Source organism: Ahaetulla prasina, chromosome 17, assembly GCF_028640845.1.
Source record: "Ahaetulla prasina isolate Xishuangbanna chromosome 17, ASM2864084v1, whole genome shotgun sequence".
NCBI classification, from domain to species: domain Eukaryota; kingdom Metazoa; phylum Chordata; class Lepidosauria; order Squamata; family Colubridae; genus Ahaetulla; species Ahaetulla prasina.
Genome location: NC_080555.1, coordinates 10,657,940 through 10,676,156, shown reverse-complemented (window position 1 = coordinate 10,676,156; position 18,217 = coordinate 10,657,940). Strand labels below are relative to the sequence as shown.

The 18,217-nt window shown below is 45.1% G+C and overlaps 3 protein-coding genes across 3 annotated transcripts; 2 read left to right on the top strand and 1 right to left on the bottom strand.

Moving 5' to 3' along the window:
• Positions 1 to 963: 963 nt before the first annotated feature.
• MRPL49 (mitochondrial ribosomal protein L49) lies at positions 964 to 6,798 on the bottom strand. Its single transcript, XM_058160169.1, has 4 exons — positions 6,641 to 6,798; positions 3,859 to 4,024; positions 2,523 to 2,650; positions 964 to 1,162 (listed from the first exon to the last, which is right to left on the bottom strand). Exons 1-4 carry the CDS (start codon positions 6,743 to 6,745, stop codon positions 1,016 to 1,018), a joined length of 546 nt encoding a protein of 181 aa, XP_058016152.1. The 5' UTR covers positions 6,746 to 6,798; the 3' UTR covers positions 964 to 1,015.
• Positions 6,799 to 6,913: 115 nt separating this feature from the next.
• FAU (FAU ubiquitin like and ribosomal protein S30 fusion) lies at positions 6,914 to 13,521 on the top strand. Its single transcript, XM_058160168.1, has 5 exons — positions 6,914 to 6,991; positions 9,029 to 9,111; positions 11,127 to 11,271; positions 11,934 to 11,989; positions 13,348 to 13,521. The coding sequence occupies exons 2-5, from the start codon at positions 9,037 to 9,039 to the stop codon at positions 13,471 to 13,473; spliced, it is 402 nt and encodes a 133-aa protein (XP_058016151.1). The 5' UTR covers positions 6,914 to 6,991; positions 9,029 to 9,036; the 3' UTR covers positions 13,474 to 13,521.
• Positions 13,522 to 16,528: 3,007 nt separating this feature from the next.
• On the top strand, positions 16,529 to 17,968 carry ZNHIT2 (zinc finger HIT-type containing 2). The gene has a single exon (XM_058160166.1). The coding sequence runs from the start codon at positions 16,601 to 16,603 to the stop codon at positions 17,777 to 17,779; it is 1,179 nt and encodes a 392-aa protein (XP_058016149.1). The 5' UTR covers positions 16,529 to 16,600; the 3' UTR covers positions 17,780 to 17,968.
• The last annotated feature ends 249 nt before the right edge of the window (positions 17,969 to 18,217 follow it).

Sequence of the window (18,217 nt, the reverse complement as noted above, 5' to 3'; positions counted from 1 at the left end):
AGGGGTGGACCTCAACTCCATGCCGGCTGAAGAATTCTGGGAGTTGAAGTCCACCCATCTTAAAGTTGCCAAAGTTTGCACTGCCTTAAGGAAAGATCTGTCTCAGCAGATACTAATAGTCAACCACACCTAGACTCGGAGCCAGTCGGCTCTAATTCCTATCTGAATGGGAGACCAAGAGGAAATCCTAGGACAGGGGTATCAAACTGGCAGCCCGCGGGCTGGATGCAGGCCACGCCCATCGCAACGCCGCGAAGGCAAAAAACATCGCAAGTTTGATACGTGTGTCCTAGAAGGAATTACAGGTCAGATAGTCCTCTACTTACAACAGTTCAAAGTTAAAACAGCCCTGAAAAAAGTAACTTATGACCATTTTTCAATTTTACGATTGTTGCAGCATCCCCGTGGCAACTAATTCATATTTGTGACGGTTGCAGTGTCCAAGGGTCATGTGATCTCTTTTTTGCGATCCTCTGACCGACAAAAATCGATGGGGAAGCCAGATTCACTTAACCACCTTATTTCTCACTTAACAACTGCTGTGATTCACTTACCAATTGTGGCAAGGTAGATCATAAAATAGGGCAAACTTACCTATCTGTCTCACTGAGCAACAAAAAATTTGGGTTCAATTGTGATCGTAAGTAGAGGACTACCTATAACGCAATCGATTTTAGAAAAACCCATTGGACCTTCCAAGACGGCTCAAGACCCATTTGCACCACTCAGGAGGTGATCCCGAGGAAGCAAAAACCTCCCAGGTGGCCCCAACGACCCTCTTAAAAGGATGCAAATAACCAGCTGTCTGCAACAAATATAAATCCTTCCATTCCCCTCCATCCAGTCAGAGCTGGAGAAGCTCCTTGAATGAGAAGCAAAACCTCTTCAAAGAAAAACAAAAGTCCAGTTGCCTCCTGAAAAAAGTACACGATCGCACCCAATGGCTGAGAACAAGCTACCCAATCGCTGTCTTCGCAAAGGGACAGATCTCGCCACATCCCTTGCTATCCTTTATTTAAAAGCCTTTGTCCATCAACCACGTCTTGAGTTCTTCCTCAAAATAGCCCTTGACACGGATACTACAGGTATTTTCATTGACTTGGGTTGCTGGCGTTCGTCCGGACAATTCCGTAAGGAAGGCCTTCACCTCGTTCTCTAGGGCCTGGAGAAAGCAAAAAAGAATGTAGATTTACAGGTATTTATTTATTTATTTGCTTGATTTCTATAGCACCCGGAAACCTACCAGTAACCTGTGTAGGGCCTGCAGCCCTGGTCTGACAAGCTCCCCCTTGGGGAGTGCCAATTAGCATAGAGGCCACCGCGCTCTGAACCAACTGCTGTTGTGGTCCGCCAGCAGCCTGCACAACTGGGCAGTGGAATCGGACAGTGAGGAGGCTGGGGAGGGCAATTGTCCAATCCTGGAGTCAGGGGAAGGCCCAGATGAGGGCTGTGCATCGAAGGCAGAGATGGGGCCAGGGCTAGGGCCATCTGGGAGTGATGCGCAAACTCCGGAGCCTCCAGAGGCGGACAGCAGAGAGGCAGAGGAACAGGAGGAGCCTGTTCCTAGTGCACACATGCGAAGAGCTGCTAGGAGGCAAGAGCAGTTAAAGCAAAAAGGACGACTTGGGAGTAAGGCCAGGAGATGATTGGCCCCACCCATAAGGCTTAAAAGAGTAGCAACGAGCCATTGGGTTCTTTGTAGAAAAGCAACGTTGATTCCAGTGCCTCTTGTCAGCGTCTCTTGAACTTGGTGGGATTTTTGCCAAGAAAAGCCTTCGGCAGGTTGCCAAAGACATCAAAGGTTGGTGATAAGGCCGAAGAATTTGTTTCAGACTAAGCTGAGAAGGAATTAATTCTCAGCTGTTTTAATAAAATAAGTTTGTTCAGGACTGAATTGTGTTTGGTAATTACTACTTGGGCCTCGGTCACAACAACTGCAGCCTGCAAGCGATCGCTCAAACAGCCAGGTAGAACAGGGGTCACCAACTGCTGGGCCCTGGCCCACTAATGGGCTGCGGCCTGTTTGAAACCGGGCCGTGTAAGCGACGGGCAAGCGAGCCTGTGGGAAGCTCCACTCATAAGTGGTGGGCAAGCACACACATGCAAAGCTCCGCTCGAAGGAGTACTGGGCGCTTCTGCTCACGTGCTCTCAAGTCATCAAGACCATGGTTGTCCCAAAGGTGCTTTTTCAAAAGGAAACCGAACTTCGTTTCTCTTTGAAGACATTTCGCCTCTTATCCAAGAACCTTCATCAGAATTTTAAAAAAGCTGCTTGGATGAGAAGGGAAACGTCTTCAAAGAAAAACCAAGGCAGCCCAGTTGCCTTTTGAAAAAGCACCTTTGGGACAACCATGATCTGGATCAGGGGTCTCCAACTTTGGCAACTTTAAGACTTGTGGACTTCAACTCCCAGAATCCCTCAGCTAGCAAAGCTGAGAATCTCCGGAGAGATTGGAAGAATTAAAATGAAGTCACAGCGTCAACAGCTCTTACGCCAGCCTATAGAGAAAGCTATAACCTACCCAGATGTCGCCTTCAATTTTCCTGATAATCGTCATCTTTCTGGATCCATGGTGAGAAGTATCTTTGTACACAGGCACGTTGTGCATGCGTGACCGTCGTACAAAGTAGGAAAGTTCAGGAGGAGGATCTGTGAAAGAATTGGAGACCTAAAATGAATATGACTATATTGTCTTTTTATACAATAAGTAATTTTATAACAAAATCTGGCCAGGGGAGATTGATCTGCCCTCTTGAACTATTATTTTTGCACACGCTTAATTAGAATTTAGAATTTGAATTTAGAATTTTTTATTGGCCAAGTGTGATTGGACACACAAGGAATTTGTCTTGGTCCATATGCTCTCAGTGTACATAAAAGAAAAGATACGTTCATCAAGAATCATAAGGTCACTTAATGATAGTCAGAGGGTACAAATAACCAATCAGGAAACAATCAATATCAATATAAATTGTAAGGATACAAGCAACAAAGTTACAATCATACAGTCATAAGTGGGAGGAGATGGGTCATGGGAACAATTAATTGTAGTTCAGACTTAATGAATAGTTTGACAGTGTTGAGGGAATTATTTGTTTAGCAGAGTGATGGCATTTGGGAAAAAACTGTCCTTGTGTTTAGTTGTTCTGGTGTGCAGTGCTCTATAGCGTCGTTTTGAGGGTAGGAGTTGAAACGGTTTATGTCCAGGATGTGAATATTTTCCCAGCCCTCTTTTTGACTTGTGCAGTATACAGGTCCTCCATGGAAGGCAGGTTGGTAGCCAGTGTTTTTTCTGCAGTTCTAATTATCCTTTGAAGTCTGTATCTGTCTTGTTGAGTTGCAGAACCATTACCGTGTTTCCCTGAAAATAAGACCCTTATGTCTTATATTTTTTGGAACCATGAAATAAGCGCTTGGCCTTATTTTCAGGGAGGTTTTATTATTTTGGGACGCGTAGAACAAGACGGTGCTCCTCTTTCCATCTTACCTGATTTCCAGCTCTGTCTCTCTAACCCTAACCAGAGGAAATGGAGGGGACTGGCTGCGCATGCATTTGAATATTTTCGGGGAGGGGGGCTTATTTTAGCGCGTGCGCACAAAAGCCCGATTGGACTTATTATCAGGGGATGTCTTATTTTAGGGGAAACGGTAAAATGTGAACTTACAACAGAGGTATGAGTCAGGAAGAATTGAGTTCTAAGAAGCTTTTTTTAAAAAAAAAATAATGACTGCAATTACTCTACCAAGAAGTCCTGATTTTGCTCAATTTTCCTTTCAGGAAAAAGACTTATTAGAACACTTTTTCAAATCTTATACATTAAGAAAATCAAATTTGGAAATATTTTGCTCCTTTTTACCTTGTGGTGGCCTCCATCCAGAAGGTGTAGGATACTGGTCGTGTTTTGGAGGTATGGGTATTGTGGTAGGTGGTATCAGCCTTTCCACAAATTTATATTCTTCGGTGGACTCAATAATCCCTGGGTACGCCAAGTCTACAGAATTAGACTTACTTGAAACCTGTCTCTGAAACAGAAAGATGAGATAGCAGTGAACATTCCCCCCTACAAAGTTCATTTGTAATTGCTGCACCCAATTGAATAGAAGTTGAGGAATAAAAGTATGTTTTTCCTGCTGGCCTGGAACTCCCGTGACTGGAAAGCTAGGATTCAAGAGTCCCAACACAAGAAAGTGAAAGAAATTGCATGGGCTAAAAATATAGGGCATAATATAAACCTAGACGATTGGGAAGCTATCTGGAACAAAAACTACACGTTAACAAAATCAGTTGCCTATAAGGAAAACCAGTATAAAATGCTCTTATCGTTGGCACTTAGCCCCAGCAAGGCTGGCTGAAATGTACCCAAACCTAAGCCCCAAGTGCTGGAAATGCAACCAGCAACAAGGTACCTTCTTTCATGCCTGGTGGTAATGCCCCGAAGTGAAAAAGTATTGGACCAAAATACAAGGTTGGCTACAAGATTTAATAAATTGCCAAATTGAGTTAATTCCGGAAACATTTCTCTTGGGAATATTAAAAACTAAATTTAATAAAAAAAATAAGATATCTGATCCTATATATAATAACAGCAGCAAGAATTGCGTTCGCGCAATCTTAGAAGGAACATAACTTACTACCAGAGCGACTGATTATCCAGAAAATATTTGAATGTGCCGAAATGAATAAACTAACCTTAGAATTAAAAGAAAAAGATGATTCGGAATATTATGCGCTTTGGGAAAAATGGTATAGGTGAATAGACAACAGAAAAAAAATAGGTAATATTCATAAGGAAGTTGAGAATGTATATATATGTATATAAATGTAGATTTTGCTTGAACTGTTAATCCAAAGTATATAAAAATGACACTGTCTGTTTGACGATATACTAGAGTTATGGAAAAGAAAAACTACAATAAAAATTATTTATTCAAAAAAAGTATGTTTTTTCTGCTGGCCTGGAACCCCCGTGACTGGAAAGATAGGATTCAAGAGTCCCAAAACAAAAACAGAATGACAGTTGACTAGGATGGAAGTGAAAGTCAAAAATGAAAATCACTGATGGGGCCCAGGAATAGAGATGGGAAGAAAACTGGAAAAACTGGGGGGAAAACAGTCCCCCCCCCCAGGACTTCCCATTTCTACCCCAGGAAGCAAGAGAGGATGAGAGATGCATGTTAGCAGAAGACATAAAACTTAAATTGAAAGGCTAGATCAGGGGTAGTCAACCTTTTTATACCTACCGCCCACTTTTATATCTCTGTTAGTAGTAAAATTTTCTAACCGCCCAGCGGTTCCACACTAATGCGCCATGTATCGTCGTCTGCGTATGCCTCTCGCGCATTGTGGATTGGGTTTGGGGAGGGCGTCGGCTACCAGCTCTGCTTGCCTGTTACAGCTGGGTGATGTGGGGGGGGGGAGATGTGCAAGCTATTCTGGGACGAGGCTCTTTGGTTTGCGGTCGCACTATAGCGCTATTTAGTTTCACTTACGTAACGTGAACTAAACTTATGCGCGGGCGATACAAATAATATATTTTCAGAAATTTAAATTGTCACGGGGAATTTAATGAATACCTAATGAAAACGTTTTTAAATAATACTATGAATTTTTTTTAAAAAGTCAATTAAATTTAAAAAAAAAAGGAAAATGCTTCAGTATTGGAAAAAACCCCTACCGCCCACCATGAAAGCTGGAACGCCCACTAGTGGGCGGTAGGGACTAGGTTGACTACCACTGGGCTAGATAATATTTAGAATTAAAGTTTAATGAATTGCACCATCCCATAAAAAAAACATTCCTAAGGAGCAAAGAGAAAAAAAGAGAGATATGTTTTTGCATTTTGGAACTGGGGAGAAATCTATGGGCAAAATGCAAGGGGTTAAGCACCCAACTTCTTCTTCAAAAAGAGCCAGTTTGAGATAGTGGTTAAGGTGCTTGCCTACAAACCAGAAGCCGCTGAGTTCTAGTTCTGCCTTAGCCATGAAAGCCAGCCAGTCTCTCCCTCAGCCCAATCCACCTCACAGGGTGGTTGTTGTGGGGAAAACAGGAGAAGGAAAGAGCATCAGGTATGTTCGACACTTTCTTTCCAAAGAAAGGCGAGATTAAAAATATAACATAAGCGGGAAACCTCCTCTTAACAGCCCTGGGCAGCTGGTGATGATAAATGATGTTCAATGATGACCTCTGCTTGGAAAGCTGGTTCTATTGGTATGAGGTCATCATTGAACATCATTTATCAACACCATTTAATGACCCCCATATCACACTGTGGAGCCTGGGCAACTGAATGGAGCAGAGTGTTTAATGGCCGGATGCCTTTCCTGTCGCCAATGCGGAGTTTTGTTCAGCAGATATTTTCTCACGGTGCCCAGAGAGAGAAAGATCTGCCTCTATCTAGGATTGAATTTAGTCTCCTGATTGTGAGGCGAGAGCTCTACCTCTAGGCCACACCGCAACACTCTAAGCAGAGGTGCCGTATCTAGGCTGCAAAAATCCGGACGGCCGTTAGAGGGCGGCAAAAATCCGCTTTATTTGCCTCTTTGAGGCTACCCGCTGCACAGACCCTCTCGAAAAGGTTGTTCCAACCACCCCAGCCCACCCCTCGGAGCCCATAGACTCCCCTCCGCCTCTGTCCCTACCAGCAAAGCCGCCTGCCCGGGCTGACTCGGCCGCCCGGCCGCTCGCAGCACCAGCAGCGTCTTCCTTAGCCCGGCAGCCGCGAAAGCTGAGGGAAAGGTCGCCATTTTGCCTTCGGAGGCGCGCGCGGATGACGCCAACGGAGACGCTGCGGGGTGACGTCACGCGCGAGGGCACGCAGCGGGAGGGAGGGAGGGAGAAAGAGCGGAAGGAGGCGCGGTCTTCCTTTCCCGCAGTGCGCTTGCGCTTCTCGTGGCCCCGCCCCTTCCGTCAGTCTTTCCTTTTCCTCGTCGGCGTGAGGCGGCGGCGGTCTCTCTTCTCTCAGGCCGCCATTTTGGCTCTCCGTGAGGCGGGTGAGGGGCGCAAACTTTCCCTATTACGGGCTCGACGGTCTCATTTATTGGAGGGACCCTCTCCCTCTCGAGGCCTTAAACTCCCATCGTCCGCGGCCAAATCCTCCCCGAGAGCCTTCCGACTGGCTCTCTGGTGCTACCCATCATCCCCGGCCGCCTCTCCTCCCCTTCTCGCTCTCCCGCCCCTCGAGTCCCCGGCGCGTCCCCGGCTCTCTTGCCTTGTCCCTGCGGCGCCCCAGGTTTGGACTACCACGCCCATGCTCCCCGGCCTCGGTTCTGATAGGGTGAAACAAAATTGGGCCTCGAAGGCTATCGCGGGGGCGGAGGGGAGGAGGCAAGAAATAAAGCTATTTAAATGAGGGGCGGCTTCGAGCTACATGGGGGTGGCTGAAATTGAAGCTTTGGGGGGGGGTTACGACCAAAACGGAGCCCGACTTTTTTTGTGGTTAAATGAGTTTTGCCCCATTTTACGACCTTTCCTGCTCCAGTCGTTAAGTGAATCACTGCGGTGGTTAAGTTAGTCACCTGGTTGTTAAGCGAATCTGGCTTCACCCACCCCCACCCCCATTGGTTTTGCAAGCCAGAAGGTCGCAAAAGGGGAAATCGCGTGACACTGTGACCGTCATAAATGTGAGTCGGTGACCAACCGTTGGAATTTTTTTTTAATCACCTGACCGCGGGGATGCTGCAGCGGTCGTAAGTGTGGAAAAAAAAGGTCCTGAGTTCTAACTTGGAAAGGTTGTAAGTTGAGGACTACCTGTCTAGACCAGGAAAAAAAGATGGTGACGAGTGTGGAAGGGGATTTGATGGAAGAGACAAGGAAGAACCTGGAATTGTGGTGCTGGAGGTCAGCCCTTTGCTGCTATGTTTCTCAATCTTGGCGATTTTAAGATGGATGGACTTCAACTCCCAGAATTCCCCAGCCAGCATGATTTAAGAAGTTGAAGTCCACCCATCTTAAAATCATATGGTTTAGAAACACTGCACTACAAGGTAGTCCTCAGCGTATGACCGCAATTGACCCGAACGTTGCTGTTGCTAAGCGAGACAGTTAAGCGGATTTTGCCCATTTTATGACCTTTTTTGCCGCAGTTGCTAAGGGAATCGCTACAGTTGTTAAATGAATCTGGCTTCCCCCATAGACTTTGCTTGTCAAAAGGTTACAAAAGGGATCACGTGACCCCCTGGGACACGGCAACGGTCATAAATATGAGCCAGTTGCCAAGTGTCTTGTGTTTTGACCATGGAGATGCTGCAGTGGTCATAAGTGTGAAAAATGGTCATAAGCCACTTTTTCAGTGCCGTTGTAACTGCAAACGGTCAGGAAATGAACTGCTGTAAGTCGAGGACTACCTGTACGCACGAAAACCAATCCAACCATCTTAGATGGCTGGCTGACCTTCCTGTGCTTAAAAACATCCAACAATAAAAAACCCACAATTTCCAGAGATGCTCAGCTCCACTGCTGGACAGATGTTACTCTGAGAAATGTTTCATTTCAAAGAAATCTTTTAATTTTGTGTTCTTTTAATTATAATTGTATATTCTTATTGATATGGTTTTATTGCTCTTAAGCTGCCCAGAATTGCCTTGCAATGAGATGGGCGGTAAATAAATTTAATAACTACTAAATAAAAGTAAATCTAGGCAGCTCCATCTAACATCTTCTATCTTTGCTTTGTGTCACCATACAAAATAATGGCTCATACTTATCAACCAAACGTGTATGGAGCCCATCTCAGCAAATATAACCCTATATTCCCTCCATCACCTTTCTAAGTCCTTGATCTATCAGGATAAAAAACCCAAGTTCACATTTTGTTGTTGTTGGAAGGATGGAGTGGATTGAAAAAGAGGCCCACAGCTCTTCTTTGTGGATTGCTAAACATTCTCTTTATTTTATTCACTTCTTTGTCTAAAAACAGCAAGGGGTGGAAGAGATCAGTTGATTAGACTCTGCCATTGTTAGGATACTCAATTTTTGTGAGGTCTTTGGTTGCTAATCTTAATGGCTGTTTTGCTTTCTCATCACTGCAGGTGAAACCATGCAGCTGTTCGTTCGTGCTCAGAATCTGCACACCCTTGAGGTGTCTGCACATGAAACAATCTCTCATCTTAAGGTAAATCTTTTTTTTTTTTAATTTTTGGCTTTATCTGAACTTTTCATTCTGATGGTTACTAGACCAGTAGCATTTGTTTCTCCCAAATAAATCTTCCTTCAGACCAGGGCTAGGGCTGAAATCTTTTGCAGACGAGACTTTCTAAATCAGTTTGCGGTAATAAGTTATTGTTCTTTGATTAATACCTGATTGTAATGAGTTTTCTATTCAATCATCTTTGGCCAAGAGTAGTAATGTGTAGAGCCGAGGTGGCGCAGTGATTAGAGTGCAGCACTGCAGGCTACTTCAGCTGACTGCTAGCTGCAGTTCAGCAGTTCAAATCTCACGGCTCAAGGTTGACTTAGCCTTCCATTCTTCTGAGGTGGGTAAAATGAGGACCCAGATTGTTGGGGGGCAAGAGGGTGACTCTGTAAACCACTCAGAAAGGGCTTTAAAGCACTGTGAAGCGGTAGATAAGTCTAAGTGCTATTGCTATAGAAGAGCCTGGTCCCTAGCTCTTTCAGAATTTTATATTTACTGTGTATTTTTATTTTTAAAGAATATTTTTCTATCATGGAGATAGCGACTCTCGAAGCTCATATAAAATGTTCTGCTTTTTTTGTGATGTTTTTATTGTTGAAGCTTTTTTTCCCCCCCTCCTAATTCTTACAGTTTCTGGTTGGTCATCTTTGTTTGGATGAGAAATAATGCCTTAAAAATAGTGTTTTAGGGCAAAGCTTGCTTTCCTATTAGTCTTTTGCAGCTTATTTTGAGGTTATTGATGAAAGACAATTGCAGTGGTTGTTTTGAGCTAAATTCTTAATTTTAAATTAAATCTTAAATTCTAAATTCTTTAAGTGTGAATTTCAGCTATGCTAGAATGAAACATAGTTTGATAATCCTATAATCCTATATTAACACCAAGAATTCTGTTGAAGGAACTAGGAGGTATGAGGGTGATCCTTTTCACCGCAAATCTTGGGCAACATTTCTCCAAATCAGTTTTCAGGTGAGGGACTGTCCAATAGACAAATTGAAATGTAGGAAATGTGTCCTCCTAGCTCACAGCAGCCTGTGGCAAGTTTTATTAGAACATTCCCATAGCACAGGGGTGTCAAACTCTCAACATCATGGCAGTGTGACTCCCCCCCCCTTTTGCTAAACCGGGTGTGGGCGTGGCCAGCACGTGACTCTCGGGCCCATGTGTGTGGGGGGGGAGTTGACAGCCCTGCCATAGCAACACCTGAATTTCAAGAGGCAAAGGTTTCCTCTAAGACCATTGAACGCTGCAGATAACAAAGTTAGGAAGTAACCTGAGATCTATTAGGTAATTCCTTATGGATATGTATTCATGCATCATTTTTCTCGTTTTCTGAAATGAATAAATATGAACGAATCTCTTTGCCTCTGTAAGGGTGTTTCCCAGTATTCTTTTCGAGGAGACCCCTCCAGTGTGCAGTGTTAAAAATAAGTACTGCAGTGAATCTTGATTGTTTGCTATAGGTCTTGTGCTTTGATTCCACATTTCTGCTTAACATCCTCTCCTCTCTATTTCAGTGTTTTTTTATTATTATTATTATTTTATTATTATTTTTATTATTTTATTATCACAAACACAATATGGATCCCAAATCCTTTTTTATCGCCCGTGTTTCCAAACTTCTTTGTCCTGGGAAACACTCATGGTGTAAAAACTGATGAGTGCTGGCAGGACTGCAGTGGAATTTTGTGTTTGTAAGGCGTTTCCTAAATATTGTCATCTGCCAAATTTTTAAACATGAACTTCCATATAATGTCCAAGGCCTGTTGGAGGTTCCCTTCCCGTCTGCTCTCTGCTAGAGGAGCTGTAAATGGTCTTTTCAGTATCTTCATCACCTTTTATTCAAGAGCTGTTGTGGATATTAAAAAATGATAATGCTAGCTGGGGAATTCTGGGAGTTGAAGTCCACAAGGTTATCAAGATTGGCAAACCCTGCTACCTTAGTGAGCAAAGTGTCCATTATTTATGTTCCCACTCTTCTTTCTTCCCTGTTTAGGCTCGCATCGAGTCCCTGGAGGGCATTGCCCTTGATGATCAAGTGATTCTTCTGGGTGGGATCCCCTTGGAAAATGATTCTGTCCTTGGTCAATGTGGCATCAGTGACCTTACAACTTTGGAGGTTACTGCGCGCATGCTTGGTGGTAAGTACCAAAAAGAGAGGACCTGGATGGAAGCTTATTAGAAGAGCTGTGACATTCCCAGGACTGCTGTATACAAAAAAAAAAATTAAAAAAAATCCCTGTGTACACAGAAAAAGAAAAAAATATGTGATTTTTATTCTACAAATTTCTCTGTTGTATTGGTAGAAGATACAGCCATGATGAACTTAATCATAAATTACTCTTTATTCAGTTAACTCAGTTTTGTGACTTCGGATAACACACAAAACAATGACGTAATCACCTAAAATTCACAAGAGTACTAAAGGCTAAATTGTGATTGGCTAATATTCAGATGCTTGGCAACCGATTCCTATTTAGGATCGTTTTAGTGTTCATGGGTCATGTGATCCCCTTTTGCCACCTGACAAGCAAAGTTAATGGGGAAGCCAGATTCACTTAATCATGTTACTAACATAACTGCAATAATTCACTTAACATCCGTGGCAAGAAAGGTGGTTAAATGGGGCAAAGCTCACTTAACAAATGTCTCAGTAACAGAAACTATGGGGTCAGTTATGGTTGTAAGTCGAGGACTATTTATACATTAACCTCATGGTCCCTTCTAACTGTTACCAGGCACGCTGACTTTGTTTTCTTGTCTCCTGTAAAAACGGCCTCCTTCGTTTTGTTTTTCTCTCTAGGGAAGGTCCACGGTTCCCTGGCTCGAGCTGGCAAAGTGAGGGGCCAGACCCCCAAGGTAGGCAGTTCGAAACGACTCACAGTTGTGTTTGGGAGGGGTGGTGGTGTTTGGGGCACCCTTCAGCCTGCTGCTTGTGGGCCCCCAAGGACAGCTCCTGAATTGCTGGCTCTTCATTTCAATTTCAATTGCTGGCAGAGACCCTTCGCCTAGAAATGAAATTAGAACCCTAAGGCTGGAAGGGGACCTCAGAGGTCTTCTAATCCAACCCGCTTACTTTAGTCTAGAGACCTTAGGACCATCCCATTCTTTTTCCCTGCTGAGTGTGACAGTCATGCTCCTTTACTCAATGGGTGATTTCAACAAGAGTATTTAAATTCTGCTTTTTGTTTATATCTGTTTTGTTGGTGATAAAAGGAGAAAACCTATGCTAGGGTTCCTGCTGCCAAGTTACTTAGGCCGGAAGCATCAAGCTGCTGTTTGCATTTTCCAGCTGTGGCCCTGGACTTGCTATTGTTTTGGTAGCACAATTTGTCCAGCCGTTTTACTGCTTAGTTAAACCAGCTAGTTTTGCAATTGGTAGAACCAGATGGTGGCAACAGAAAAGCAGCTGCTAAAATTGCTGCCTTGCTTAACTTTGGTTTAAAGGAAACGATGGCTCACATGCCAAAACTACCAGTTTTTTCCCCTCGTGCCATCACTCTGCTAAACACCCAATTCCCACAGCGCTGTCTTATGTCTGTCCACCCATGTTGTATAGCTGTAGTATGCACATCTTTTCTGCTAGCTCCTCTTGCTGGCAGTATCATCATCATGATTACTACTACTCTGTTCTTTTGCATGTACACTGAGAGCTGCTGCATCCAATTCTTTGTGTGCCTAACCACACTTGCCTCAATAAAATAGTCTAGTCTATATTTATCCTGAAGCAATATTCTGTTCCTCACATTCTATCTGGATGCAACTCCCAATAGAAAACACCTAAGTACTATTCAGACAATCATAACTGATAAAATAAGCGGGGGGATAACTTTTCCAGGCTACATGCGTAGTGTTGCCCTCCTGCCTGCTGTTTTCATCTCTTCCCCAAATGCTGCACAGCTGAGAAAACTACGAGAGGAGGGTGTATTTTTGCAGGGTGACTTAAGGACTTTAGCCCAACATCAAGAGCTAAAATGAATTCTGGGAGGAGAAGGCTGGCCAGATCTTTGATCTTGTTGTCTAGGTCAGGGGGCTCCAACCTGGGCAACTTTAAGCCTGGTGGACTTCAGCTTGCCCAAGTTGGAGACCTCTGGTCTAGGTAGAGGCAGATGTAGGGTCTCCTGCTTGGGCGGGGGTTGGACTAGATGACCTGCAAGGTCCCTCCCAACTCTGTTAATCTGTTTACTATCTTTAATGCCTGCTTAATGTTCTCTCAGGTTGCTAAGCAAGAAAAGAAGAAGAAGAAAACCGGCCGGGCCAAGAGGCGCATGCAGTACAATCGCCGATTTGTCAACATCGTGCCCGGCTTTGGTAAAAAGAAGGGTCCAAACGCCAACTCCTAAAGAGCACCCAGTCATATAATAAAATCATATATATTTGCCTGGACCATTTCCTGGTGTTGCTGTTGCTGCTTTTCCTGTTTGGGGCTTGAATGCAGGTCAACCTTCAGATCATCGGCAAAAGAGGGAGGAGGGCTTTATGTAGTTCCACGGGAATATTTTGTATTTTAAGTCATCTTTTTAACAACCCCATAATCCCTTGCGGGGTGGAGTCTGAATGGAGCTAGCGGAGCGTTTTACTGGCCTGATGCCTTTCCTGTCGCCAGTGCTGAGTTTTGTTCAGCAGATCTAGTGCCCAGAGAGAGAAATAACTGCCTCTACCTAGGATCGAACTCTCAGCCTCCTGATGCTGAGACGAGAGCTCCACCACACCACTCTTAAGATTTTGTATTTAAGTGTTTTGTGTAAATTGTATTAAGCGTTTCTTAATGTTGACAACTTTAAAACGTGGACTTGAACTCTCAGAATTCCCCAGGCAGCCATTAAAAAACACTATTATACAGATAGTCCTGACTCTATGACCACAATTGAGCCAAAAATTTGATCTTGGTAAGCGAGACGGTTGTTAAGTGAGTTTTGCCCCATTTTACGACCTTTCCTTTCGCAGCTGTTAAAAGGAATCACTGCGGTTAAGTTATTAACACAGTTAAACCGGCTTCCCCTTTGTCAGACAGTCGCAAACTGGTATCGCGTGACCCCGTGACACTGCAGCTGTCATAAATGTGAATCGGTTGCCAAGGTGTCTGAATTTTGATCACGTAACCACGACGATGCTGCAACGGTCATGAAAAAAATGGCCATAAGTCACTTTCCACTGCTGTTGTAAATTCAAACAGTCACTAAATGAAATATTGTAAGTTGAGGACTACCTGTATAAAGAGATCTAGTGCAGAGGTCTCCAACCTTGGCAACTTTGGCAAAGCTGGCTGGGGAATTCTGGGAGTTGAAGGCTTAAAGTTGCCAAGGTTGGAGACCCCTGATCTAGTGGGTTGAGGACCACCTTTTAATAGGATCTAGTTGGGCTTTCACATTGAGGAGAGCCAAGTCCACAGAAGGAGTTAAGAAACCAACAGGAATCTCACAGAAATAAAACCGGTGCAGTTCAGAGTCTCACAATTCTGTTCTTAATACCTTTATTGCTTTTATTCTGTTTTTTAATGTTAGCCAGCCGGAGTAATATAAAGGTAGTCCTCAACTTATGACCACAGTGGACCCCAAAATTTCCGTTGCTAAGCAAGACCGCTATGTGAGTTTTGCCCCTTTTTGCCACAGCTGTTAAGTGAATCACTGGACGTTAAGTGAATCTGGGTTATCCCATCGACTGCTTGTCAGAAGGTTGCAAGGTTTCACACAATCCCAGGACACTGCAGCCGTCATAAATACATGCCAGTTGCAAGCATCTGAATTTTAAATCGTGTGGCACAGTTGCACACCGTCATAACTGCAATTTGGCCATAAGTCCGTGCTTTTGTTACTTGAAACCGTCACTAAACGAAAGGTTGTAAATCAGGGATTACCTATAAGCACATGACCAGGCTCTCTTGCTAAACGTCAGGAGCCATTTGGTCAAAAGCTGGTTTATTTTGCACTTTTGCAACTTAGCCCCAAAACTAGTTTTAGGGCTAACCTTGGCAACTTTAAGCTACGTGGACTTCAATTCTCAAAATTCTTTTCTTCGAAAAACTATGTTAGAAAAAAGATTGTGTGTGTTTGTGTGTAACCTTGGGGAAGAAAATAATTCCAGTACCCGTTCTTAAAGCTGCAGTTGTCTTCACAACTCCCCGAAACAGTGCAAAAACATCCAGGGATATAGTCAGAGGTCTCCAACCTTGGTCCCTTTAAAACTCGTGGACTTCAACTCCGAGTCCCTTGGACCGACACTCTTTATATTATATACATTAATGATCTCTGTGACCATATTATAAGTAATTGTGTTCTCTTCGCTGACGATGTCAAAATATTTAACACTACCAACAAAACAGCTACACTTCAAAAAGACATTGACTTTGTGTCGGAATGGTCAAAAACTTGGCAACTCCAAATCTCAACCAGCAAATGCTCTGTCCTACAAATTGGAAAAAAGAATCTAAAATACAAACTCGACGGACATTACCTTGTAGGTGACCCCCACCCCATTAAAGACCTTGGAGTTTTCATATCAAATGATCTAAGTGCCAAAGCCCACTGCAACTACATCGCAAAAAAGGCTTTAAGAGTTGTAAACCTAATCTTACGTAGCTTCTCCAGAAACACTACACTGCTAACCAGAGCATATAAAACATTTGCTAGACCAATTCTTGAATACAGCTCGCCTGTCTGGAACCCATACCACATTTCAAACACCAATACAATTGGAACGTGTCCAGAAATATTTTACAAGAAGAGTTCTCCGCTCCTCTGAATACAACAAAATACCTTATGCCACCAGACTTGAAATCTTGAATTTAGAAAACTTAGAACCCCGCCGCCTTCGACAAGACTTGTGTTTAACTCGTAGAATCATCTATTGCAATGGCCTTCCTGTCGAAGACTACTTCAGCTTCAATCGCAACAATACACGAGCACACAATAGATTTAAGCTTAATGTGAACCGCTCCAATCTCGATTGCAGAAAATATGACTTCAGTAACAGAGTTGTTAATGCCTGGAATGCACTACCTGACTCTGTGGTCTCTTCCCAAAATCCCCAAAGCTTTAACCAAAAACTATCTACTATTGACCTCACCCCATTCCTAAGAGGTCTGTAAGGGGCGTGCATAAGAGAAGAAGCGTGCCTACCGTTCCTGTCCTAATGTTTCCTTTCATTATATCCAATTAATATAGTCATTACATACTTATGATTATATATATGCTTATATATCGTATAGTTATTTCATGCTTATGCTTATATATACTGTTGTGACAAATAAAAGAAATAAAAAATAAACATAAATAAAATCATGGTCAATGTAGTTTTCTTCAGCGATGAAGCAAGTGGCAGGTGGGTCGGCAGGACTACAACTCCCACCAACCCTCCGAAGAGCGCCTGCGCATTAGGACAAGAGGGTGTGGGGGGGGGAAGAAAGGCGCGTTTTCCCTTCTCTCCGGAAACAGCCGAGCGTTCTCGGAGCCGCTCGGGCGCTTCCGACGCATGGAGGCCTCGGGAGGCTGCGCTTTTTGCCAGGCCGACCGGGCGCCTTACACCTGCCCGCGCTGCCACGTCCGCTTCTGCTCCGTGCCTTGCTACCGGGAGCACGGCTCCTGCGCCCGGGACTTCCAGACGCGAGAGTTGGAACTTCGGCTCCGGGGCCAGCGGGGGGATGAGGCTGCGCGTGGCCGCCTGAGGGAGGCCCTTCTCCGGCTGCAGGAACTACGCGAGCCCGGGGATGCGGAGCCCGAGCTAGGCCTCGACCTGTGGGAGCAGCTGAGCTCTCAGCAGCGCCAGAGGTTCCAACAGCTGCTGAGCAGCGGGAAGATCTCGGGGCTCCTGCCCCCCTGGAAGCCCTGGTGGGTCGTGGGCAGAAGCCAGGGGCCGCCCTTGGTCCAGGTGCTTGGAGATAAGGATGCTCAGGGCTCTCAGCCACAGCAGGAAGGAGCCGAGCAAGACCTTCATCCCGCTTCATCCCGGCTTCCAAACGCCGGGGACCGGAACCAGCCTCCTGCCCAGGATTCGAACTCGCTACCCGCCCTGCCCGAGGTCATCCGTCCGTTGAGCGACCTCACCGGCGGCCCCGTCTCCCCCCTGGTGCGCTTCCAGCTGCCTAACGTCCTCTACGGCTACGCCTACGCTGTCTCGCTTTACAACGGAGAAGCGGACGACGCCCAGCTGCTGCCCGAAGTCTGCGAGACCCTCTTGGACCTTTCGGCTGTGTTGGGCGGGTCCCGGAGGGTCTTCTCCTGCACGGCGGAGGCCCTGCAAGCCGCCCTGCAAGCCGTCGTGGACGGCCGGTACCCGGAATGCCCGCTGGGAAAAGCCGGGGCGATGCAGGCGGTGGGACAGATTTTAAGGGGGCCCGGCCCGGAGAAGAAGAGCCGGTTCGCCCTGGCGGCTTTCGCCCACCTGACCAGACTGTTGGGTCGAGGCAAACGCCGGGTGGCCCCCGGGGACCAGCCCAAGATCTACAAGGCTAAGAAAAAATGCGAATTCCTGCTTTCTTGGGTGAAGGAGAACGAGGAGCAGCTCCCCTCCCTGGCTTTGGAAGTCCAGGAGGAATACGTAGCCCATGTGGTGGATGCTAAAGAAGTGGGCGCCATCACCCAGGAGCTGGAGAAGATGTGGGGAGGGAAAGTGCCCCCTCCTAAACAGCCTCTGATAGAAGAATTGGACTAAAATCTCCCCCCCCCAACTCCATTCAAAGGATTGGAGGGAAACCCGGGGGGGGGGACAGGAGAGGGCTTGGGGGAGAAAGGTTGGGGTTTGCATTGCAGAATCGGTTTTGTTTTTCTCCTATGGCCAGAAATGGACGTGGATTGGTGGCAACGGTGGGAAAGCTGTAATAAAAAAAAAAAAAAAAAGCAAGACTAGGAATCTTTGGTTTGTGGCCTCTCTTTGGTTTCCTGCTTCTTTTTTAACCTGGTTAACACACGGAAATAGATTTACACGGGAGTCGAGAGTGAAATCGTAGTGCGGCGATTTCTCAGTCATGGCAACTTGTAAGATCTGGGGATTTCCGACTCCCAGAATTCCCCAGCCAACATGGGAATTGAAGTCCAAATGTCTTAAACCATGCTGGCTGAGGAGTTCTGGTCATAAGTCAAGGGCTGTCTG